Genomic DNA, 27,255 nt, shown 5'->3' on the forward strand with positions numbered 1-27,255 from the left:
GAGTGGCTTCTGTCTTCTGTCTGGCCCTCTACCATAAAGGCCTGTTTGGTGGAGTGCTGCAGAGATGGTTGTCCTTCTGAAAGGTTCTCCCATCTCTACAGAGGAACTCTAGAGTTCTGTCAGAGTGACCATCGGGTTCTTGCTCAAATCATGTCCAAACCTCTCTGACTTTTTTTGGTACCCTTCCCCAGATCTGTGCCTCGACACAATCCTGTCTCGGAGCTCTATGGACAATCCCTTCGACCTCAAGGCTTGGTTTTTGCTCTGACATGCACTGTCAACTGTGGGACTTTATATAGACTGGTGTGTGCCTTTCCAAATCATGTCCAATCAATTTACCACAGGTGGACTCCAATCAAGTTGTAGAAACATCTCAAGGATGATCAATGGAAACAGGATGCACCTAAGCTCAATTTTCGAGTCTCATAGCAAAGGGTCTGAATACTTATGTAAATAAGGTATTTCTGTTATTTTGTTTTTATAAAACAGCAAAAGTTTCTAAAAACCTGTTTGACTTTGTTAACATGGGGTATTGTGTGTAGATTGATGAGTATTTTTAAAAATGTATTTAATCCATTTTACAATAAGGTTGTAGCGTAACAAAATGTGGAAAAAGTCAAGGGGTCTGAATACTCTCTGAATGCACTGTATGGTCATCACACATTGTCATGACCAACTAACGTTCAACAAAAACACCCATATATGAGCACATATACACACACATTCACACTCCCTCACCGAGTCCTCCTGCTACGACCATCCTGCCCCTGAGGAAAGATGAGGCAAAGTCAGCCCTCTTAGTCTTCATGGCCACTGTGTCCTCTGACTTCAACCACAACCCTGGAGGGAGACAGGAGAGGACGATGTCAGAGTGTGTGTGTGTGTGTGTGTGTGTGTGTGTGCATGCGTGCGTGTGTGTGCGTGTGTGTGCAAGTGTAAACCACATTTTAATGAGGGTGGGGGAGGCAGGGAAGTGTGTATACAATCAACTTTGACCACTGCATAAAACTCCAGCAAGGTGCCAATTTTATTTTTTCCATTTGTTTTTGAATTCTGCAAGTTACAATTTGGTGTGTGCCTGAATGTTGGTGGCACCACAACTCAATAAGAAATACAGTGTGCACCTTGAATACAAATGTCCACACACACACCAAGCAACAAGGTCATGGCCCCAGATATTGGAAATAAGAAAATAGGGTACACTTCCTGTAAAACCATCCAATCTGAACACTTAAATTGCTTCAAAGGAGAAAAACAAGTTATTTTCCTCCTGCAGTCTGGCAGGGGATGACTATTACAGTAAATTGGCATATTATTTACAGTTCTACTTATGCAAACATTTGTGCTGCTAAGGACAGTGAAACTATTTCAGAGAAACAGCGACTAGGGAGATTTTTTTCTTTTTCAAAGAATCTTTTAAAGCTTTTATGTTGTCTGTAAGAAACCCAAGCCTGCGTGAGTTTAGTGTCTCTGACTTCACAATCAGCTCCACAGAGAGAGAGAGGAAGAGAATTACAGAGGGAGAAAGAGAGGGAGACACAGAGACGAAAACATAACCAGAGCAGATAAAAGCACTTTGTTAATGAACTGTTGCCAATCCAGCCCATATTTGAGCTTGAAAGGGAATAAGGCAGAGCACAGCTGGCGACGGGCACACTGCTCTGCGACTCACTGCCAGGGCCTTTGTTGTTGAAGTGTTGGCTGGCTGGCACTCTCAGGGGCTTCCTCCAAATAACTTTTTAAAACATATCATATTCAGCACTAAGTTCCCTTTTTCCTTCAGATTCAGAGGGAGGGGCACACACTAACACACTAGCGGGAAGAAAGGTTCAGAGAGTTTAGTTGCTCTACTACAGATAGCTGAACTAGAAGGGACTGGAGATATTGCAGTTGTGTAGTTAATGTATGTGCTGGGCTGTGTGTGAGTGTATATTGTATACAGAGAGTGTGCATTAGTGTGATGTATTTTCTACAGTTTTGTAGAGGCTTTGGTAGTTAGTGGTTTTCCGTTGAACAGATCATGATGAGCTACAGTCAGACATGGAGAACCCAATTCTGGATACTAGAAAATTTGGTGCTCTAATTTGTTATTAGTTATGTCATATTACACAATGTCTGTCTTTGTATATTGGAGTCATTTTAATATTCTACTTTTATCAATGTAATCTACACTCAGTGGCCAGTTTATTATTAGGTACACCCATCTAGTATCGGGTCTGACCCCCCTTTGTCTCCAGAACAGCCCAAATTCTCTGGGGCAAGAAAACGTTGCTCAATTGGAATCAAGGTACTTAATGTGTGCCAGGAAAACATTCCATACACCATTACACCACCACCAGCCTGTGCCGTTGACACAAGGCAGGATGGGGCCATGGACTCATGCTGCTTATGCCAAATCCTGACTCTGCCATCAGCATGGCGCAACAGGAACGGGGATTCAATGGACCAGGGAATGTTTTTCCACTCTTCAACAGGAGTGGAACCTGGTATGGTCTGCAATAGCCCATCCGTGACAAAGACTGGCGAGTTGTGCGTTCTGAGATGTGTTCTGCACACCACTATTCTGCGCCGTTATTTGCCTGCCTGTTAGCTTGCACGATTCTTGCCATTTTCCTTCGACATCTCATTAACAAGCTGTTTTCTCCCACAGGACTTCCTTGTTGTTGCTATTTTGCACACACATTTTCTGTCAACATTCTGTCAACATTCTGTCAAGACATTGAATTCTAGGTCAATCCAGAGCCTTATGTTCAGATATCTAAATACATGTCTCCTGGGTAAATCTAACAATGAGTGAGCTACAGAGTATAATATCCCAGTGTGAGAGTTGCAGACAGCATGACCATCTGTGGAGGAAGGCAGATAATAACACAATCTGTTTCTGAATCCTGTAATTTAAACACCTCCCTCCCTCCTCACTGTAGCTCATCTCCCATCTCATCTCCACTTAGATTAGATTGGGAGGGGGAGTGAATGGGCCTTATTGTTTATTGCTTACTGTGTGTGTGTGAGTGATGAGTGTGTGTGTGTGTGTGTGTGTGTGTGTGTGTGTGTGTGTGTGTGTGTGTGTGTGTGTGTGTGTGTGTGTGTGTGTGTGTGTGTGTGTGTGTGTGTGTGTGTGTGTGTGTGGGGGGGGTGTGTGTGTGTGTGTGTGTGAGGAGGAAGGTAACGAGGTAGGTATTGTAAATGTCTATCTGATATCTCTGGAGTAAAACCCAGCCAGCCTGCCAGCTGGCCAGACAGACATTCTCACCGTGGTGTTAGATTAGTATTCAGACTCCCACTGCTTCTTTCATTTGGCTTCGACTGGTAAAAATAGAAAAATCTAAATGCGTGACAAAACACCCTATTGTTTGAAATGACTTATCGATTTTTTACCTGGGTATGGCTCTTACTTTTCTCTTCCTGGTCTCTTTTCAATTTGACCGTTTGATATTCATTTTCTGTGAGACGGAAGATAAGTAGTTTTTTGAGGTGTGTGTGTATGCAGCATGCACCTAGCTTTTATTTGGAGAGAAATATAACTTTATTGTGTACCTGGAGAGGAAATCAGTGCACTTAAATGCATATGTATGTGTTTTTTTTGTGGTTCTTACCCTGGTTAGTATCAAAGATGTTGACATTCTTGGTGAACTTGGAGCTCTGGTGGCCCCCTCCCTTCCTTAGCCCCCCCAGCAGACACAGCCTCCCCGAACTGTCCCAGAACACGCCACTGTACGAACGTTTACACGGCATGTTGGGTAGTGTACTCCAGGAGCGTGTCTCTGAATCAAATACCTCAAAGACCTTCAACGTGCGCTTACACTGACGCCCACCTAAAAAGAACACACACACACACTTAGTATACACATTACACGTGCAAACTGTCAAACACACACACAAGCATGAACAGACACCCAAACACGCACACAAGCATGAACAGACACCCAAACATGCACACAAGCATGAACAGACACCCAAACACGCACACAAGCATGAACACACACCCAAACACGCACACAAGCATGAACACACACCCAAACACGCACACAAGCATGAACAGACACCCAAACACGCACACAAGCATGAACAGACACCCAAACACGCACACAAGCATGAACAGACACCCAAACACGCACACAAGCATGAACAGACACCCAAACACGCACACAAGCATGAACACACACCCAAACACGCACACAAGCATGAACAGACACCCAAACACGCACACAAGCATGAACAGACACCCAAACACGCACACAAGCATGAACAGTCACCCAAACACGCACACAAGCATGAACAGACACCCAAACACGCACACAAGCATGAACAGACACCCAAACACGCACACAAGCATGAACAGACACCCAAACACGCACACAAGCATGAACAGACACCCAAACAAGCATGAACAGACACCCAAACACGCACACCCTTTACTTACCTGCCACGTAGATCTTGTTGCCCAGTAGGTGTGCTGTAGCATCATATCGCGGTGTGGGCATAGGGGGCAGTAGTGCCCACACATTCTTCCTCAGGTCATACTGCTGTAGTATACTACGAGGGAGCAGGTCTGAACCCATACCACCCACTGCCAACGCACGCCCATCTACAGAGAAGGGTGAGAGAGAGAAAGGTAGAGTGAGAGGTGAGAAACTAAGCCATTAACGTGGATCTGGCCATGTACAGAATGCAAGTATATATGTCCTTGTGTCACCCCCCACCCTACATACCTTTCACAGCGACAGCCACCTCCCACCCTACACACTTTTCACAACGACCACCCCCCACCTACACACCTTTCACAACGACAGCCACCCCCCACCTACACACCTTTCACAGCGACAGCCACCTCCTACCCAACACACCTTTTACAGTGACGGCCACCCCCATCAGTGCTTCTCTGAGGGCGCTCCTCTTCCTCCACCTCCCCTCCTCTGTGTTGTACACCTCCACCACCTTGAGAGGGCGCTGGTCCTCCCCCACACCACCCACCACCAGGATCTGCTTGCCCAGCACCGCCACTGCCGCACCCGCCCGAGGGGTGGGCATGGGGGGCAAGCTTAGCCACTGGTCCCCCTGAAAACAACAAAAAAGTGTAATTAATTACATGGTCGATTAGTCCTGTGTAAATGTTTGAACCGATGCATTCTGTGTTTAATCCTGTGTGCGTTGTGTGTTTGTGTGCGTGTGGGTCGTGTGTTTGTGTGTGTGTGGGTTGTGTGTTTGTGTGTGTGTGTTTGTGTGTGTATGTGAGTGCGTGCAGGTGTGTATGCTCCAACCTACCTCTGGAGAGTAGAGTTCCAGGGCTGGGGAGGGCCTCCCTGCAGCATCACAGCCCCCCAGCATGTACATCTGCCCCCCCACCTCCGCCAGGGAGTGGTAGACACGCCCGCTTGGCAGCCGAGCCAGGCTCTGCCAGTGGAACTCCAAGGCCGAGGGCACAGACATCTATATCTCGGCCCAGGGAGGGGAAGGGTTGCTGGGGAGAGGTGAGGGAGAGGTGGGTCCAGGAAACCAGAGATGGAGATGGACAGGGTTAGCACCCCTGGGTATAGTGCCGTGTCAACGGGAAGAGTCGAGAGAGTGGTGTTGTCAGGAGATCCAGAGAACTAGGTGGAGGATCAGAGATAGTGGATGGAGCAAGGTCAGCAAAGCCCAACCGGAGGCTCTTTCCCTGGAGTTGACCACCGGCTTGTACTAGGTCCTGGAGGAAATGAGAGGGAAGGATGATTAGTATGGAACATGAAAGACAATGTAATATAATCCAATAGAAGAGTACTTATCTAAGTTCCCACTGACTCAGAATAATATGGTCATTTAGCAGATGCTTCTAATCAAAGCAACCTACAGCTATTTACTATTGAATAGATTGGATGTTCTGTTGTGGCCTTTGGCTGTGTGTGTGTGTGTGTGTGTGTGTGTGTGTGTGTGTGTGTGTGTGTGTGTGTGTCATGGCCCTCTTTAGCTGTGTACACAATCAGGATGAATTGGGCTTTACAAGCAGAGGAAAACATCCATCAGTAACCAGGCAACCAGCCTTCCCCTCCCCACATCCCCCTCCCTCTTCCTCCTCTCTCTCTGCCTCTTCAACCCTACTCTCATCACTTCCCGCATCCTATCACTCGCACTGTCCCCTTTCCTCCTACCCGTCTTGGCCCTCCCCTCCTGAAACATTGTCTGAGTGACTCACTGCTTACAGAACAGGGTTGCGGGCAGCTGAGTGAAAATGGAGGGAAACTACATTTCCAGAGGACCTATCAACCTTCCACTCCCTCCTCTCTACCTTCTGTTGCTCTGTATGCACTTTGTATTACTCTAAATTATAACCTTCTGTCTCTAACCCGAGAAAACTCTTTTCCACCTTCTCCTCCCTCCTTCATCCTCCGCCCCTCCCTTTCCCTCCTCCCTCTCTGCGGACGACTTTGTCAACCTCTTTGAAAAGAAGTTTAACGACATCTGCTCCTCATTCACTCAGCCTATTGAATCCACTGTTCACTCTCACACAGAACTACCCTGCGCCTTGACCTCTTTCTCCCCTCTCTCTCCAGATGAAATATTGCGACTAGCGAGGTCCGTCCACCCGAGAACCTGCCCACTTGACCCCATCACCTCTTCCCTTCCCTGGAGACGTTCTCCCATTCCTCACTTTCCTCATCAACTTATCCCTGACGAATGGCAGTCATTCCCCTTTAAAAAGCAACAACACTCTGACTCAAACTACAGACCGGTATTCCTTCTTTCTTTTCAAAACACTTGAGCATGCTGTCTTTGATCATCTCTCTCGCTACCCTAACCAGGCTTCAAGACGGGTCACTCAACCCAGACTGCTCTTCTCTGTGTCAATGAGACTCTCCTCACTGCCAAAGTTGACTCTCTCTCCTCTGTTCTCATCCTCCTAGATCTATCCTCTGCCTTTGACACTGTGAACCATCCAATCCTCCTCTCCACCCTCTCAGGGCTGGGTGTCTCATGTTCTGCACACTCTTGGATTGCATTCTACCTGGCAGGCCGCTCCTACCAGGTGTAGTGGAGAGGATCCGTCCACGGTGTTCTCCGCTCCTACCAGGTGTAGTGGAGAGGATCAACTCCACAGTGTCCCCCTCCCAGAGTTAAAAAAGCCTTGGCATGACCCTGGACAACATGTTCTCTGCAAACATCAAAGCAGTGACTCAGTCCTGCATGTTCATGCTCTACAACATTCGTAGGTTATGACCATACCTCACAGAGGAAGGGCCACAGACATCCCCGGCCTGGACAACTGCAACTCTAGCACCACTTTCTGCCAACTCTGGTCGCTTGGCCCTTCTACACCTAAACCTAGAACAGCAGAGTCCCTGCCTATCTTCTGAAAACATCTGAAACCCTAGCTTTTCAAAGAGTATCTTAAATAAGAGCATCTGCTACAGTAAATGACTACAAAGTCAAATGTAAATTGCGTAAGAGTCCACAACTAAAACCCTGGTAACCACAGGATCACTTACAAAATACCTATTTCTACTGAGCAGTGACAATCCATTAACACCTCCACACATCACACTGAGAGTGTGGGTGGGTAATATAAAACATGGATATCATTAGGCTTCATTGACAAAAAGCCTTTAGTAGACGAAGTGCTTGGGTCCACATCACTCAAACATAATTGGCTTATTTCAGTATGTCTTTTTTCCTGCGAGGTAACTTGTGTGAGTTTGGCACATTCAACAATGGATGTTTAGTTAGTCAATCTCTCAATCAATCAAATGTATTTATAAAGCCCTTTTTACATCAGCCGATGTCACAAAGTGCTGTACAGAAACCCAGCTTAAAACACCAAACAACAAGCAATGCATATGTAGAAGCACGGTGGCTAGCACAAACTTAATAGAAAGGCCAGAACCTAGGAAGAAACCTAGAGAGGAACCAGGCTCTGAGGGGTGGCCAATCCTCATCTGGCTGTGCCAGGTTGAGATTATAACAGTACATGGCCAACATGTTCAAAAGTTCTTAGATGAACAGCAGGGTCAAATAATAATAATCACAGTGGTTGTAGAGGGTGCAACAGGTCAGCAACTCAGGAGTAAATGTCAGTTGGCTTTTCATAGCCAAGCATTCAGAGTTTGAGACAGCAGGTGCAGTAGAGAGACAGAGTCGAAAACATCAGGTCCGGGACAAGGTAGCGCGTCCGGTGAACAGGTCAAGTTTCCATAGCCGCAGGCAGAACAGTTGAAACTGCAGCAGCACGACCAGGTAGACTGGGGACAGCATGGAGTCATCAGGCCAGGTAGTCCTGAGGCATGGTCCTAGATAAGACAGGAGAATTACACAAGATATAACAGACTGACCCTAGCCCCCCGACACAAACTATTTCAGGCTGAGACAGGAGGGGTCGGGAGACACTCGTGACACCACTGCGTCTTGTGACCGTAGCGTACGTGTATGTACAGCAGGACCAAATCGGAGAGATAGGTAGGAGCAAAACCATGTCATGCTTTACAGGTTAGCAGTAAAACCTAGCCTTAACAGGAAGCCAGTGTAGAGAGGCTAGCACTGGAGAAATGTGATCACATTTTTTGGTTCTAGTCAAGATTCTAGAAGCCGTGTTTAGCACTAACTGAAGTTTATTTAGGGCTTTGTCCGGGTAGCCGGAAAGTAGAGCCCTCCAGTAGTCTAATCTAGAAATGACAAAAGCATGGGTTAGCTTTTCAACAATGTTACGGAAATGGAAAAACGCTGTCCTTGAAATATTCTTGATATGTTTGTCAAAAGAGAGATCAGAACAAAGTACTGCTGAGGTCCTTCACCGTTTTATTTGAGACGACTGTACAACCATAAAGATTAATTGTCAGATCCAACAGAAGATCTCTTTGTTTCTTGCGACCTAGAACTAGCATCAGATATATTCTCTCTCTCTCTCTCTCTCTAGACAAATAAAAGGAAGGATGCATGCACAAAGAGAATAAAGAAAGATCGACACTTCTTTTTAGAAAGAAAAATATTCTCCACTGTAACTTTTGAGGGCAGGAATGGGTTACCATAGAAACAGTGACATGTTTTGGAGTTGCGAGGCCAGGGTACAGATGGCCAGCCAGCCAGTATATTACTTGGTTTGGTTTTAATAATGGATTAAAGAAGGAAAGCATAACAGCAAATAAAAGCTGTGGTGTTGTTCTCCACTCTGACCCCGGCAGGCAGAGCCTTGTTAGTGAGACAGAATTGCTTTCTCCTGGTGTGCCTTGCAGAGCGTATTAATTGCAATCAGTAACCGATTTTCTTCGCCACATCTTTTTTTAAATGAACTGCTTGAACAGCTTGAGATCAACAGTAGTCCCACCAGCACCCAAGGAAGTCATTCACAATCAGCATGAGTCTCTTTTCATACTTTTAATTAGTTAGTTAGTCTCCTTCGATCCCTATATAGGCACGAGTCGACTGCCAACTTTAGTTATAATGTAATCCTCAGCAAAGCTATTAGTCAATGTTTCAAATACAAGGAGCTTGGTTTGATCGTGGTGATGGCATACTCCCAATGGTCTCCCTATTGTCTCTCCTCTCTCCCCCACTCCATCTGTCCCCTATTGCTCCCCTTTTTTACTCTCTCTCTCCCTCTCTCTCCCTACAGGGTGAAAACGGCCAAGCAGGGGATTGTTTAACGACTAACATTTAATTAGCCTGCAGTATTCAAATAGTGCTTTACTCCCCACACCTCAGAACCACTGCAGTGTGAGCAGTGGAGTCAGAGCAAGGGGTGTGTGTGTGTGTGTGTGTGTGTGTGTGTGTGTGTGTGTGTGTGTGTGTGTGTGTGTAGTAGTAGTCAGGTTTTTTTGTAACAGGTCTTAATCCTGCTCTAATAGCAGTGTTCATGCTGGGGTGGGCTGAAAGTGAACTGACACCCAGGAGAGCCACTCATTGCTAACGTTATAAAACTGCTGGTCATTCAGTGTAAATACAGTCCAACACAGCTTTATTCCACTCATACAAGACTGTTCACAATAAGGTGGATGACTCATGCCTAACACATTTCAATAACAGTACTGGCCCCATTAGACAATCTCCCAGACAGAGACCAGAGGAGGATAGAATCAAACCTACGTTAAAACTGCTTATTTAGTACCTTTTCATACATTACTCCTCACAGCAGTTTTACCATAGTGATTTACCAGCTTGAGGGCTTGCTATACTGCAGTATACTGCTCATGCTATTATTCTTTGTTTACACAGCTTTAATACAGTACATTTCAGGGAGGCAGTCTCTCACAGCGTCATACCACCCTGAAGGCTAACATTACTGCCTATTACAAGACCAAGAGCAAGAAGAACATTCTCCCTATAGGCCCAAATATAGAAATGAGAAAATCTCATCGTTACTTCTCATCATTAAAAAAGTTGATTTGAAGAATTTCATACTCTGTTCTGATTGCATTCATTAGCATCAGCAATGCTCTCCCGCTTTCTGACAAACGAAATGGTGCCTGCCTTGTGCCTCGCTGTTGTTGTTGTCTATGAACATTACAATAACAACAATATTGATGTTGGATTTAGTTTAAATGGCTCCGCTGTTGATAGGACGCAGTTCCCTTCCCTTCACAACATGTTGTACAGTATGAGTGTACCGACATCATCACACACAGTAACACATTAACTAACAGTGACAGATGTTGACTCTCAGCAACATCTTCTACATCTTAACAGACAAATGCATCTCTTGGAGCTGCTCTACTCCGAGCTTAGTGATTACCAACCCTGGTCCTGGAGATCTACAGGGTGCGCAGGCTTTTGTTACAGCCCAACACTACCACACAGCAATAGAGATAGTCAAGGCCCGGCAGTTGAGTAGTTGAGTCAGGTGCGTTAGTGGTGCTGGACTAAAGGACCAAGGTTGGAGAATAGCTGATTGTAAGGTTGTGGGCAGAGGCCAGAACACTGAGTGGCTATACACATCCCTCATTAAATCTAACCTCTCTCTCTCGCTCTCTCAGGGGGTTTGACCCGATGACCAATATCTGATGACTGATACACCGATACTGATGGTTTATACACAACAGCAACACTGAGAGGAGGCTGAGGTAATGCCTTGAATTGAATGTCAGCTCTCTCCACTACACTGCTACTGCTCTTTCTCTCTCTCTCATACGTCTTAATTTCTTATGAGCAATTAGCAGCCCAACATAGCTCTATCTAAATAAATGCATATGGGTTTCAGAACATAGGACCAGGGAGAAGAGAGTTGGGATAGATTGTTGGCAGAGTTGGAGGAATAGTTGGCCAAGTAAGTATCTAATCTCTCTCTGTTAAAAGGCTAATGTTTGTCTCGCCCTCCTGGCATCGCTTGTGTGTGTGTGTGTGTGTTTGTATGCTGTCTGCATGTTGGTAAACAGCTGCTGTAAAAGCAGACCAATAGTTTCCATAGCAACCCAGCAGCGTACATACAGGCAGCACAAGCTAATACAAGGTGGTGTGGCAGTTAGAAATGAAATCATCAAAAACTTAGATAGAATGTCTCCCTATCGGCCAATTAACAGACTTACGGCCGATTACATTGCAATCCACGAGGAGACTGCGTGGCAGGCTGACCACCTGTTGCGCGAGTGCAGCATCAAATGGACCAGGTGGCTGCAAGGAGCCAAGGTAAGTTGTTAGCTAGCATTAAACTTATCTTATAAAAAAACTATAAATCTAAACATAATTACTAATTAACTACACATGGTTGATGATATGACTAGTTTAACTAGTTTAATCCTGCGTTGCATATAATCAATGCGGTGCCTGTTAATTTATCATCGAATCACAGCCTACTTCAACTTTGCCAAACTGGTGATGATTTAACAAAAGCGCATTCTCGAAAAGAGAACAATCGTTGCACCAATGTATCCAACCATAAACATCAATGCCTTTCTTAAAATCAATACACAAGTATATTTTTTAAAACTTGTATATTTAGTTAAAAGAAATTCAGGCAATATTAACTAGGGAAATTGTGTCAATTCTCTTGCGTTCTGTGCAACAGAGTCAGGGTATATGCAGCAGTTTGGGCCACCTGGCTCGTTGCGAACTGTGTGAAGACCATTTCTTCCTAACAAAGACTATAATTAATTTGCCAGAATTTTACATAATTATGACATAACATTGAAGGTTGTGCAATGTAACAGCAATATTTAGACTTAAGGTTGCCACCCGTTCGATAAAATACGGAACGGTTCCGTATTTCACTGAAAGAATAAACGTTTTGTTTTCGAAATAATAGTTTCTGGATTTTACCATATTAATTTTGTATTATTATTACACCTTTATTTAACCAGGTAGGCAAGTTGAGAACAAGTTCTCATTTACAATTGCGACCTGGCCAAGATAAAGCAAAGCAGTTCGACACATACAACGACACAGAGTTACACATGGAGTAAAACAAACATACAGTCAATAATACAGTATAAACAAGTCTATATACGATGTGAGCAAATGAGGTGAGATAAGGGAGGTAAAGGCAAAAAAAGGCCATGGTGGCAAAGTAAATACAATATAGCAAGTAAAACACTGGAATGGTAGATTTGCAGTGGAAGAATGTGCAAAGTAGAAATAAAAATAATGGGGTGCAAAGGAGCAAAATAAATAAAATAAATTAAATACAGTAGGGAAAGAGGTAGTTGTTTGGGCTAAATTATAGGTGGGCTATGTACAGGTGCAGTAATCTGTGAGCTGCTCTGACAGTTGGTGCTTAAAGCTAGTGAGGGAGAGAAGTGTTTCCAGTTTCAGAGATTAAAATGAATGATTGAAAATTAATGACCTAAGGCTCGTATTTCTGTGTGTTTATTATATTATAATTAAGTCTATGATTTGATATTTGATAGAGCAGTCTGACGGTAGGCAGGAGCAGACATCCAATAGTCAAAGGTATATGAAATACAAATGGTATAGAGAGAAATTTTTATATAATTCCTATAATAACTTCAACCTAAAACTTCTTACCTGGGAATATTGAAGAGTCATATGTTCTCATGTTCTGAGGAAGGAACTTAAACGTTAGCGTTTTTACATGGCACATACTGTGCTTTTACTTTCTTCTCCTTCACCGTGTTTTTGCATTATTTAAACCAAATTGAACATGTTTCATTGTTTATTTGAGATTAGATTTTATATATGTATTATATTAAGTTAAAATAGAAGTGTTCATTGTTCATTCTGTATTGTTGCAATTGTCATTATTACATATATATATATATATAAAAATGGGAGATTTCTCGTTATCTGCTTTTTTTGTCCTCCAATAATCGGTAACAGTATCAGCATTGAAAAATCATAATCGGCCGACCTCTAGAATAAACTGTATGCGTGTAGGTATCAAGGCATAAAACGGAGGACACATACTTTAGGCATTCTGTTATGTAAGCCATTGGACGGTATACTCAATTGAGACATTTTGCACATTACCCCCTGGGAACAAACACGCATACACACTTGGAGACACACGGACACTCAGTACAATGGCTGATGTGAAAGAGCCCCATTAGAATGACTTTATCCAACATGGCAGCCTGGAGAAGGCATGAGTGCAGACAGGGAGAGCAGAAAGAAGGAAAGAGAGATGAGGAGAGTATTGAGGAGGAGTGGGATAAAGGAAAGAGTTTTTGCTGAGGCAGAGAAAGAGAGAGATTATTGAGAGAGCAATAAAGAACAAGTAGACTTGTTGATGGTTGGGAAGCCTGGGACACAATCCCTAGGGTTTTATACTTAATTACTAGTGGGTGTGTGTGTGTGCGTGCGTGCGTGCGTGCGTGCGTGCGTGTGTGTGTGAGTGAGTGAGAGAGAGACTACAGGACCAGGTCTCCCTATTTAATTTCTGGCCTTGATCTTATATTTGTTAATTTACCATAAATCCCATAGGGTAGCTCAATGCACAAGCCCACTGATCTATAAGGGTTTTTATGATTTTAAGTAATCAATAAGCACTGAGAGGACAGGAGGAGGTGAGAAGGAGGAGATGAGACGAGAAGAATAGAGCGAAGGGGATTTCAGTCTATATTCAGCTCAGAGAGTGTCCCAGATCTCTCAGCCTTGCTCCTAACTGTATAGCGTGCGATTGGGCTGGGGGTGAGACATTCAGACAGCATAACAAACAGATTACATTTCAGACAGAATAATTCATTATCTTCAGCATCATTCTCCTCATCACTACAAGCACAGTCATCATCATCTTTATCAACAACAACAACCACCACAACAACACCATCATCACAATCCTCATCATCATCTTACGACTTGTAAAAAATAAGTTAGAACATAAAAATAGATAATAGGTGTATCACCATGAATAATAGGCTTATAATCTACTGAATGTATTGCACACTTTTATCTGTTTTGTATTAAGGTGCATCATGATGACTTGAAAGTATTTTAATACTCACATAGTTCAAACGGATCTCATCCCCAGGGTAATTGAGTATAAGCGGAAGTGTATGGTGATGCCATATGCATATCATGTCGGAAAGACGTAATGTCCGACTTGCTAACCTAGGCGGAAGATTCGGATCCCGAGTTTCACACTTGGGATAAACCCGAACCAACCAATAGGAAGCTCTACGTAAAAAACTTACGTTCATTTTAACTCGGACGTCCCGAGTTTCCGACATGATCAGAACGCGGTATAAATTCAAACAGAAGATTTATGAACACGATCAATATTTGAGGCCTTGTATGATCAAATTGAATGACAATGTATCCAGTCAGCGCAATATACACTAAAGTATGTACAAAACAACGTTAAGGATGCTAATAAATTTGTTGTTTCTGTAGCCTACAATATCCATTCAACGTTGTTTTATTTACGCCGCAATTCGTCTGAATGACACAGCAAACCAAACATAAATTACTGGTATACTGAAACAACGTTTTGTATGTAGAAGTAAGGCTATTATTAGGAATAGGAAGACCCCACATGCAATAAGAGGCTGTAGAGCTTCCGGCGACTGAGTTTTCGGAACACCGAGAGGTGCACCCACACTCCCCAGAGAAGTTGATCACAAAGCGGACGCGGCGCACAAAACGATCGGCCGGTCACATTAAAAGCGACAATATTTATATGAATCCTTCTCAGTTACATTACGATCTTCACGCGGTCCAGGTGCTCCCATGCCTTCTATCCGTCGGCGTTTCCCCTGGCCAGGCTGAGAGATGGAGAGAGGTTTCAGTGCAATAAGCCACTCAAGTAGCCTATAGACACACCCTCTCTCTTCTATCCTCGCTGTGAAACAGGCAGGCTCTTGTGGTACCACACTCTTAAAAAACATTTTCAAACAAACCCAGCCACTTCCATCCATCATCATTATATGGGTCACACTTGAAGTATACATTTCTGCCTTCACCGTAGCCTACTAATTGTCATTCATACATTAACTGTATAAATCGGAAAGAGACTGCTGTACTGATAACCCACATCGCACTTTGACCCACTTTTATGCATTTTACTTTGAAGTAGTTTTGCATAAAAAGTAAATCACTAACATGTATTGCCTTCAGTCGACTCAACTCAAATCACTGCATGACTATTTTATAGTGAGTACATAGCTCTGCAGAATTGTGTCAAAAAAATGTTATATCTAATATTCCTTTTGTTTGTGTTTGTCATTTAACTCAACTTTTTCTGTCAATGTCTGTATCAGTGCCATTGAATTATCTCGTTTAGATCTATCATAATATCCACTGTAGGCACATTTTATGGCCTGGAATGCCATACACCACAGCAGGCCTACATCATGAAGCTCAAAGCTTTTCTCATAACTTCACTTTTGTTCATCTATACTTAATTAAATGTTTTTATTTTACCAGGTAGGCCAGTTGAGAACAAGTTCTCATATACAACTGCGACCTGGCCAAGATAAAGCAAAGCAGTGCGACAGAAACAACACAGAGTTACACATGGAATAAACAAATGTACAGTCAATAACACAAAAGAGGCTATACACAGTGTGTGCAAATTAAGTAAGATTAGGGAGGTAAGGCAATAAATAGGCCATAGTGGCAAAATAATTACAATTTAGCAATTAAACACTGGAGTGATAGATGTGCAGGAGATGAACACCGAAAAAACATCAAATACAAACAAAACATAAAGTTTAGTAGGGCTAAACAGCACAGTACCAAAACAAGATCCCACAAACTACAGGTGGGAAAAAGCTGCTTAAGTATGATTCCCAATCAGAGACAACGATAGACAGCTGCCTCTGATTGGGAACCATACCCGGCCAACAAAGAAATAGAAAACATAGATTGCCTACCCTAGTCACACCCCGACCTAACCAAATAGAGAATTAAAAGGATATCTAAGGTCACCCCCCCCTCCCCCCCCGAACCTATAGTGGAGGGTCCGGGTGGGCATCTACCCTCGGTGGCGGCTCCGGTGCGGGACGCAGACCCTGCTCTGCTCGTGGCTCCACCAACTTCGGTGGCACCTCTGGTGCGGGGAACGTCGCCGGAAGCTCCGGACCGTGAATCATCGCCGGAGGAATCGAACCGTGGATCATCGCCGAGGCCTCCGGACTGGGAACCCTCGTTGGAGGCTCCGGACTAGGCACCCTCAATGGAGGCTCCGGGCCATGGATCATCACTGGAGGCTCCGGGCCATGGATCATCACTGGAGGCTCCGGGCCATGGATCATCACTGGAGGCTCTGAGCCATGGATCATCACCGGACGCTCCGGGCCGTGGATCATCACTGGAGGCTCCGGGCCATGGATCATCACTGGAGGCTTCGGGCCATGGATCATCACTGGAGGCTTCGGGCCATGGATCATCACTGGAGACTGCGGGACATGGATCCTCACTGGAGGCTTCGTGCCATGGATCATCACTGGAGGCTTCGTGCCATGGATCATCACTGGAGACTGCGGGACATGGATCCTCACTGGAGGCTTCGTGCCATGGATCATCACTGGAGGCTTCGTGCGTGGAGCTGGCACAGGACGTACCAGGCTGGAGACACGCACTGGGAAACATGTGTTTACATTGCCAAAGCAAGTGAAATAGATAATAAACATAAATAAAAAAATGTACAGTAAACATTACACTCACAAAAGTAAAGAAATAATACAAACATTTAAAATGTCATATTTAAGCAATAAGGCCTCAGGAGGTGTGGTATATGGCCAATATACAACGGCTAAGGGCTGTTCTTCCGCACGATGCAATGCAGAGTGCTGGGATACAGGCCTTAGCTGTGGTATATTGGTCATATATATTATATATATTGGTCATATACCACAAAACCCCCGAGGTGTTATCAGAAACTGGTTACCAATGTAATTAGAGCAGTTAAAATAAATGTTTTGTCGTACCTGTGGTATACGGTCTGATATACCATGTCTGTCAGCAAATCAGCATTCAGGGCTCAAACCACCCAGTTTATAATATGTCTGTATAGTGTTGTAATGAAATATTGGTTGTATTTACAATGGTGTTTGTCCTTCACTGGGTGCCTTTTCTTGTGGTAACATGTCACAAATCTTGCTGCTGTGATTGCACCCTAGTATTTCACCCAATAGATATAGGAGTTTATCAAAATTGGATTTGTTTTCGAAATATTTTGGGTCTGTGTAATCAGATGGAAACATGTGTCTATAATATGGTCATACATTTGTCAGGAGGTTAGGAAGTGCAGCTCAGTTTCCACCTCATTTTGTGGGCAGTGTGCACATAGCCAGGTCTGCCTACGGCGGCCTTTATCAATAGCAAGGCTATGCTCACTGAGTCTGTACATAGTCAAAGATTTTCTTAATTTTTGGTCAGTCACAGTGGTCAGTTTTTATGTTGTACACAGATGATTTTTTTTGCAGAATTCTGCATGCAGTCTCAATTTGGTGTTTGTCCCATTTTGTGAATTCTTGGATGGTGAGCGGACCCCAGACCTCACAACCATAAAGGGCAATGGGTTCTATAACTGATTCAAATATCACTGGAATAAAGACCTCCATTCCTGTCTTTATTAAAATAGATTGTGATATCTCACATCTCAAAATAGGGCTACTTACGGTTAGATCCCTTACTTCCAAGGCAGTCATAGTGTCACGACTGCTCCCTCTCAAATGCCAGGCTGCCTTGCATCACGCACACCTGTCATCAATTATGCACACCTGCCTTCCCTCATCGCGCGCATCAACGATATTGGACCCACCTGGACTCACTCACTCATCTGTTCATTTCCTCCCCTATATTTGTCAGTTTCCTGCTCTGTTCCCTGCTGATTCATTAATTGTTTTTTGTCTGTGTTACCTGTTTGCTGACGCTGTTACTGTCTCGTTCCATGTCCGTTCCATATTAAATGTTTTACTCCCTGTACCTGCTTCGTCTCTCCAGCGTCACTCCATGTGACAGAATGCATCAGCCAACACAGGAAGCATCGGGGAGAACTGGCGTTCCGGTTGGTATGGTGGCATCAGCTCGGGGTCGCCACCAATGGAACAGGGGGTGCCTAGCCACCTCATCGGGCTTCCACGCCCTAGCTGGCTCAAGAGGTTTCCTTGCCCCGGTTGGCTCGGATGGCGCCCATCCCACGTCGGGCCTCAGCCGGATCGTCAGTTCTTGTTTGCCCAGCCGGTCCAGGAGTTTTTTGTTTGTTTTTTGTTTTGTTGGTGACTTCGGGGTGGATTCTGCCGTCGATGTAACCGGTGGTGCCTAAGCCAGCCCATCGGGCTTTCACACTCTGGCTGGCTCGAGAGGTTTCCTTGCCTCGGTTGGCTCAGCGGCTTCCCATCCCACTTCACTCTCCACTGGATCTTCGGGCTCCCTCTCTCTGCAGCGAAATCGACAGGCGTCTTGCCTCAGCCGGATGTTAGGCTCCCATGCCTCAGCCCCAACCGGCTTGCCCAGCGCCCATGTCTCGGCTGGTTAACCCAGGTGGGACGCAGGTGGCGCCCGAAGGGGGGGGGGGGGTACTGTCACGTCTGCTCCCGCTCTTCCCTCCCCTGGCGCTTGAGGGCGCCAGGCTGCCCTGCATCATGCACTCCTGTCATCAATTACGCACACCTGCCTTCCCTCGTCACGCGCATCAGCGATATTGGACTCACCTGGACTCACTCAGTCATCTGTTTATTTCCTCCCCTATATTTGTCAGTTCCCTGCTGATGCATTAATTGTCTTTTGTTTTTGTTACCTGTTTGCTGATGCTGTTCCTGTCTCGTTCCATGTCCGTTATTTATTAAATGTTTTACTCCTGCTTCATCTCTCCAGCGTCATGTCATGTGACACATAGTCAATTAACTAATCACTGATCATAATCTGGATGTGATTGGCCTGACTGAAACATGCCTCAAGCCTGATGAATTTGTAAGGAGGCTTCTCCTCCTGGTTACAATAGTGACCATATCCACCGCGAATCCCGCAAAGGCGGAGGTGTTGCTAACAAATTTCAATTTACAAAGGAAAAAGACTGCGTTTTCATCTTTTGAACATCTAGTCATGAAATCTATGCAGCCTACTCAATCACTTTTTATAGCTACTGTTACAGGTCTCCTGGGCCGTATACAGTGTTCCTCACTGAGTTTTCTGAAATCCTATTGGACCTTGTAGTCATGGCAGATAATATTCTAATCTTTGGTGACTTTATTATTCACATGGAAAAGTCCACAGACACACTCCAAATGGCTTTCAGAGCCATCATTGACTCAGTGGGTTTTGTCCAACATGTCTCCGGACCTACTCCTTGCCACAGTCATACCCTGGATCTAGTTTTGGCCCATTTAATAAATATTGTGGATTTAAATGTTTTTCCTCATTATCCTGGACTATCGGACCACCTTATGTTTGCAATAGTAACAAATAATATGCTCAGACCCCAACCAACCATCAAAAGCCGTGATATAAATTCTCGGACAACACAAAGATTCCTAGATGCCCTTCCAGATTCCATCCACCTACCCAAGGACGTCGGAGTACAAAAAAACAGTTAACCACCTAACTGAGGATCTAAATTTAACCTTGCTTAATACCCTAGATGCAGTCTCACCCTTAAAAACAAAAAACATTTATCACAAGAAATGTGCTCACTGGCATACAAAAAATGCCCGAGCCCTAAAGGAAGCTTCCAGAAAAGTGGAACGGAAATGGCGCTCCACCAAACTGGATGTCTTACGACTAGCTTGGAACAATATCGAAGAGCCCTCACTGCTGCACAATCATCCTAATTGAGGATAATAAGAAACATCTAACATTTGTTTTTGATACTGTTGCAAAGCTAACTAAAAAGCAGCATTCAACAAGAGAGGATGGCTTTCACTTCAGCAGTGATTAATTCATGAACTTCTTTGATGAAAAGTTCATGATCATTAGAAAGCAAATTACGGACTCCTCTTTGAACCTGCGTATCTCTCTAAAGCTCAGTTGTCCTGAGTCTGCACAGAACTGCCAGGACCTAGGATCAATGGAGACACTCAAGTTTTTTAATCCGGTATCGCTTGACACATTCATGAAAATAGTCATGGCCTCTAAACTCTCAAGCTGCTTACTGGACCCTATTCCAACTAAACTGCTGAAAAATCTACTTCCTGTGCTTGGCCCTCCTATGTTGAATACAATAAATACCTATCCACCGGATGTGTACCAAACTCACTAAAAGTGGCAGTAATAAAGCCTCTCTTGAAAAACCCAAACCTTGACCTGGAAAATGTTTTAAAAAACTATCACCCTATATTAAATCTCCCATTCATCTAAAAATGTTTAGAAAAATCTGTTGCGCAGCCAAACACTGCCTTCCTGAAGACAAATAATGTATACGAAATGCTTCAGTCTGGTTTTAGACCCTATCATGGCACTGAGACTGTACTCGTGAAAGTGGTAAATTACCTTTTAATGGCTTCAGACCGAGGCTCTGCATCTGTCCTTGTGCTCCTAGACCTGAGTGCTGCTTTTGACACCATCGACCACCACATTCTTTTGGAGAGATTAGAAAACTCAAATTGGTCTACACGGACAAGTTCTTGCCTGGTTTAGATCTTATCTGTCGGAAAGATATCAGTTCGTCTCTGTGGATGATTTGTCCTCTGACAAATCAATTGTAAGTTTCGAACTTCCTCAACATTCGGTTTTAGGACCACTATTGGATCAGTCTCTCTTTTGAAGAACATATCAAGAACATTTCAAGGACAGCTTTTTTCCATCTTCCTAACATTGCAAAAATCTGAAACGTTTTGTCTAAAAATGATGCAGCTAATCCATGCGTTTGTCATTTCTAGATTAGACTACTGCTATGCTCTACTCTCCGGCTACCCGGATAAAGCACTAAATAAACTTCAGTTAGTGCTAAACACGGCTGCTAGAAATTTGACTAGAACCTCGTTTTTTTTATCACATTACTCCATTGTTAGCTTCTCTACACTGGCTTCCTGTTAAGGCTAGGGCTGATTTCAAGGTTTTACAGCTAACCTACAAAGCATTCCGTGGGCTTGCTCCTACCTATCTCTCCGATTTGGTCCTGCTGTACGTACCTACAGTGCCTTGCGAAAGTATTCGGCCCCCTTGAACTTTGCGACCTTTTGCCACATTTCAGGCTTCAAACATAAAGATATAAAACTGTATTTTTTTGTGAAGAATCAACAACAAGTGGGACACAATCATGAAGTGGAACGACATTTATTGGATATTTCAAACTTTTTTAACAAATCAAAAACTGAAAAATAGGGCGTGCAAAATTATTCAGCCCCTTTACTTTCAGTGCAGCAAACTCTCTCCAGAAATTCAGTGACGATCTCTGAATGATCCAATGTTGACCTAAATGACTAATGATGATAAATACAATCCACCTGTGTGTAATCAAGTCTCCGTATAAATGCACCTGCACTGTGATAGTCTCAGAGGTCCGTTAAAAGCACAGAGAGCATCATGAAGAACAAGGAACACACCAGGCAGGTCCGAGATACTGTTGTGAAGAAGTTTAAAGCCGATTTCCCAATTTTTTAAAGCCGAAGATTTCCCAAGCTTTAAACATCCCAAGGAGCACTGTGCAAGCGATAATATTGAAATGGAAGGAGTATCAGACCACTGCAAATCTACCAAAACCTGGCCGTCCCTCTAAACTTTCAGCTCATACAAGGAGAAGACTGATCAGAGATGCAGCCAAGAGGCCCATGATCACTCTGGATGAACTGCAGAGATCTACAGCTGAGGTGGGAGACTCTGTCCATAGGACAACAATCAGTCGTATATTGCACAAATCTGGCATTTATGGAAGAGTGGCAAGAAGAAAGCCATTTCTTAAAGATATCCATAAAAAGTGTCGTTTAAAGTTTGCCACAAGCCACCTGGGAGACACACCAAACATGTGGAAGAAGATGCTCTGGTCAGATGAAACCAAAATTGAACTTTTTGGCAACAATGCAAAACGTTATGTTTGGCGTAAAAGCAACACAGCTGAACACACCATCCCCACTGTCAAACATGGTGGTGGCAGCATCATGGTTTGGGCCTACTTTTCTTCAGCAGGGACAGGGAAGATGGTTAAAATTGATGGGAAGATGGATGGAGCCAAATACAGGACCATTCTGGAGGAAAACCTGATGGAGTCTGCAAAAGACCTGAGACTGGGACGGAGATTTGTCTTCCAACAAGACAATGATCAAAAACATAAAGCAAAATCTACAATGGAATGGTTAAAAAATAAACATATCCAGGTGTTAGAATGGCCAAGTCAAAGTCCAGACCTGAATCCAATCGAGAATCTGTGGAAAGAACTGAAAACTGCTGTTCACAAATGCTCTCCATCCAACCTCACTGAGCTCGAGCTGTTTTGCAAGGAGGAATGGGAAAAAATTTCAGTCTCTCGACGTGCAAAACTGATAGAGACATACCCCAAGTGACTTACAGCTGTAATCGCAGCAAAAGGTGGCGCTACAAAGTATTAACTTAAGGGGGCTGAATCATTTTGCACGCCCAATTTTTCAGTTTTTGATTTGTTAAAAAAGTTTGAAATATCCAATAAATGTCGTTCCACTTCATGATTGTGTCCCACTTGTTGTTGATTCTTCACAAAAAAATACAGTTTTCTATCTTCATGTTTGAAGCCTGAAATGTGGCAAAAGGTCGCAAAGTTCAAGGGGGCCGAATACTTTCGCAAGGCACTGTACATGTACGCTATGGTCACAAGACGCAGGCCTCCTTATTGTCCCTAGAATTTCTAAGCAAACAGGTGGAGGCAGGGCTTTCTCCTATAGAGCTCCATTTTTATGGAATGGCCTGCCTATCCAGGTGAGAGACGTAGACTAGGCCTTGACCTTTAATCTTTACTGAAGACTAGTGGTGTGGGGGCTGTGCTTTGGCAAAGTGGGTGAGGTTATATCCTTCCTGGTTTACCCTGTCCGGTGGTATCATTGGACGGGGCCACACTGTCCCCCGTCCCACCCCTGTCTCAGCCTCCAGTATCTATGCTGCTATAGTCTATGTACCGGGGGGCTAGGGTCTGTCTGTTATATATTTAAGTATGCTCCCTCTAATTCTCTCTCCCTCTCCCTCCCCTCCCGGAGGACCTGAGCCCAAGAATCATGCCTCAGGACTACCTGGCCTAATGACTCCTGGCTGCCCCCATTCCACCTGGTTGTCCTGCTGTTCCAGTTTAATCTGTTCTGCCTGCGCTTATGGAACCCTGACCTGTTTTCGACTCTCTCTCTACCGTACCTGCTGTCTCGACCTCTGAATGCTTGGCTTTAAAAAGCCAACTGACATTTACTCCTGAGTTACTGAACTGTTGCACCCTCTACAACCACTGTGTTTATTATTTGACCCTGCTAGTCATCTATGAACGTTTGAACATTTTGAAGAACAATTTGGCCTTAATGGCCATGTACTCTTCTATTCTCCACCTGGCACAGCCTGAAGAGGACTAGACACCCCTCAGAGTCTGGTTCCTCTCTAGGTTTCTTCCTACATGCCTGCCTTGTGTGCTCTAGGGAAATGGTGTCTAGATGGAATTTGCATTTGTGGTCCTTGCAAACTTTTTTGGAACACCATTATTTTTGTCTTCCTGAGATTTACTTTCAGGGCCCAAGTCTGACAGAATTTGTGCAGAAGATCTAGGTGCTTGTCTCTTTCTGTCTCTCTCTCACTCCCTTTCTCTCTCTCTCACACACACACACACACACACACACACACACACACACACATCGATCACTTCAAGACCATTGCTGTTGGGCAAGATGGAGCAACTACCATATACTGTAGCCATCAAATTGTTTCAGATCAACAGATCAACATAGGAGGAGGTTGTGTCTGGGCAGACCTCTGACACCTAGTAATGTGGATCACAGGTGGGAGGTACTATCATTGGTTTGTCAAAATGTCACTGTCTTTAATCCATTGGCCAGAACTTAGGTCTGCAGAGCAGAACTCCTGCGGAGTGAACAACTACAGTATCGCACACACACACATCTCTCAGTAAGAGGGATAGTTTACACAATTACACTTGACTTTAGCATGCTAACTGGATCCCATTCACTCCGATTGTAGTTTGGGCATCAATGCTAATGCTAGCCTTGCATCTTTCAGTATGGTTAACTTGTCACTCCCTGACCTTAGAGAGCTGTTTTATTTCTCTATTTGGTTAGGTCAGGGTGTGATGTAGGGTGGGCATTCTATGTTTTGCGTTTCTATGTTTTGGCCGGGTATTGTTCTCAATCATGGACAGCTGTCTATCGTTGTCTCTGATTGGGAATCATACTTAGGCAGCCTGTTGTAACACCTTAGGTTGTGGGATGTTGTTTTTTGTTAGCTCTGTGAAGCCTACAGAACATGACGGTCGTTATTCCTTTGTTATTTTGTTTGGTGTTCTGAGAAATAAAGAATCATGAACACGTACCACGCTGCACCTTGGTCCACTTCTTCCGACGGACGTTACTTAACTACTGTAATTTCGCCAACAATCAACTGACATGATGTGGTTATTTTTATAGCAACTCCATTTGTGTGTTCCTAAACTGAGACCTCTCGGCCCCACACGTCACACACACACACACACACACACACACACACACACACACACACACACACACACACACACTCACACACTGTAGAGTAGAGAACCAGAGAACACATTACCCATGCACAGAACCGAGTGTGCCCCAGGCAGGTTTCTACATCTGGGGGCTTCTCACTAACTCTCTGCCCTGATCCACTTTGATCATCAAGCTGAACAGCGTAGAATCAGAAAGGCTTGGCTTCAATCGATGACAATCCCAAGCTTGTGATGAGAGGCAGTGTAGTGAAGTCTGGGGTAGTACCAGGCTTTTGTATGGTAATTTGTTCTTTAAGGGGGGGGAGTTGTTTTTCAAAGGAATCTTTTCAAGGTTCATGGAGATATGAATGTGGGTAGAGAGAAGAATAGTTTGGCCTAGGTTCATGGAGATATGAATGGGGGTAGAGAGAAGAATAGTTTGGCCTAGGTTCATGGAGATATGAATGGGGTAGAGAGAAGAATAGTTTGGCCTAGGTTCATGGAGATATGAATGGGGTAGAGAGAAGAATAGCTTGGCCTTCAATTCTGAGGAGCGCAACAAAGTTTGAGGATATTTCAATGAAAGTAAAGGACAGTAATGTTACAAGTAGGGTAGGAATCCCAGGTTTCAACAGGCGATAAGATATTAATGTGTCATGAGGAAGTGTGGATATTGTGGGCTGATTGAATGGGAGCTGATAATTATTCGTTTTTTTACTCCATTGGTGTCGGTAAGAAATTCCTGAAGGTCCGATGGTGTAATTTGTAATAGGAAGCAGAGATGAAATTCACGACCATTGAAGCGAACAGTGACAGAACCACAATTCTGAAGTTCAGCACCACATGAAAGTGGACAGCGACTCAGTCTAAGATACTGCTACTCCACCACAGGGGAAATATCTAGAAATTAAGACATACTTAAGTAGCAAAAGCCTGAAGGGGAAGGCTGGAATGTTAGCCTGTGCCAGCCTTTTCAACACAAACTTTAGAGTTATGAATAATATGAAATAAATCGGCCAGTGATTCTTACACTAATGAACATTGGAGATAAATGTCAAGGTACTGTAACTATAATATAGCAGTGAAATCTCTGTTCTGCTTGAAAGTTCTTCATGTTGTTTCTCCCATGTGCAGGTTATGAATTTACATTCCAATGCAGCTACTACTATGGTGGATCAGAGCCAATTATTCAGACAAATGAGAGCAAGGTGAGGAGAACTCGGAGCAATCAATAATGTTTCTGGAGAGTCCTGCAGGTTTTAATTTCTTCCTGGAACGTGTTAACTGATCAGTTAATGTGTTCACACCTGGTGAGACGTATAAAACAATTTTCTACACCAACAGCAATCAAGGATGATGTAACTAACCATTGAGAGGGAATAGAGGTCTAGACCACTTGGCAAGAGCTTTTTTACATTTATACACTTACACACTATAATGCTACACTATAATTAAGCAATACGGCGTGAGGTGGTGTGGTACAGTATATGGCCAATATACCACGGCTAAGGGCTGTTCTTAGGCACAACGCAACGCGTGGTAAACTGGTTATTAACATAATTAGAACAGTAAAAGCAAATGTTATGTCATACCTGTGGTATACGGTCTGATATACCACAGCTTTCAGACAATCAGCTTTCAGAGCTCGAACCACCCAGTTTAGAATGCCACACACTACACAACTGGTTGTTATGGTGATGATGAAAATCTGTCCATTATGGCAATGACAGAGCTGGCAAGTGTGAGGGAGATTATATGCTACCCTGTATCTGTTGGCTGCCACTCCAGTCCTCCACAGGCAGCGGTTTCTCAGTCCCAGGGGAGAGGGTATTCAGAGGATGATGGCAGACAGACAGTGGCAGGTGGAAGCTCCCTGGACTGGTGACAGGAGACAGCTAGCTAGGAGAGAGATGGAGAGAAAGAATGGAGAAGTGAGGGGAAAGACTGGGGCAGTGGTGCATCATGAAACTATTCACAGGGTATCCACTAAGTATTAATTTACTTCAACTGAATTAAATTAACTTTATACACACTTCTGCACACACATACGTAGCACACGTGCACATACACGCACATGTACACATACGCAGATATGCAACCTTAATGGAATCTTCAAGGTCACCTTAAACAATTATGGGATGCTCATTACTTCTGCGTGCCCTTCTATAGTTCCCATAGCAACCCCACAGAGCTGACAGATGAGTGGAGCAAGAGTTGGCCTCCCAAAGCAACACATCACACACACACACACGACACGTGCGTACTGATAATAACACACTGGGGGACCTACACACACTTTGTTTAAAATAACCCAAGCCTTGGGGCAAGGTGTTGTA

At 44.1% G+C, this 27,255-nt stretch overlaps 1 protein-coding gene across 5 annotated transcripts in view; it reads right to left on the reverse strand.

Annotated features, from left to right (window-relative positions):
• klhdc8a (kelch domain containing 8A) overlaps positions 1 to 26,812 on the reverse strand; it is a 30,996-nt gene extending 4,184 nt beyond the window's left edge. For 2 of the 5 annotated variants that reach the window (XM_036983608.1, XM_036983604.1), the window contains exons 1-5: positions 5,266 to 7,792; positions 4,848 to 5,058; positions 4,424 to 4,588; positions 3,597 to 3,815; positions 739 to 840 (exon numbers count right to left, since the gene is read on the reverse strand). In XM_036983608.1, coding sequence (XP_036839503.1) covers positions 739 to 840; positions 3,597 to 3,815; positions 4,424 to 4,588; positions 4,848 to 5,058; positions 5,266 to 5,430 — 862 coding nt within the window. In that variant the 5' untranslated portion in view covers positions 5,431 to 7,792. Of the gene's footprint in view, positions 1 to 738; positions 841 to 3,596; positions 3,816 to 4,423; positions 4,589 to 4,847; positions 5,059 to 5,265; positions 7,793 to 14,357; positions 15,016 to 15,050; positions 15,197 to 26,681 lie in introns of those variants that run through there. The other 3 variants (XM_036983606.1, XM_036983607.1, XM_036983605.1) reach the window with 3 other exon arrangements.
• Between the last annotated feature and the right edge of the window lie 443 nt (positions 26,813 to 27,255).

This window comes from Oncorhynchus mykiss, chromosome 7 (genome assembly GCF_013265735.2).
Source record: "Oncorhynchus mykiss isolate Arlee chromosome 7, USDA_OmykA_1.1, whole genome shotgun sequence".
Lineage (NCBI taxonomy): Eukaryota > Metazoa > Chordata > Actinopteri > Salmoniformes > Salmonidae > Oncorhynchus > Oncorhynchus mykiss.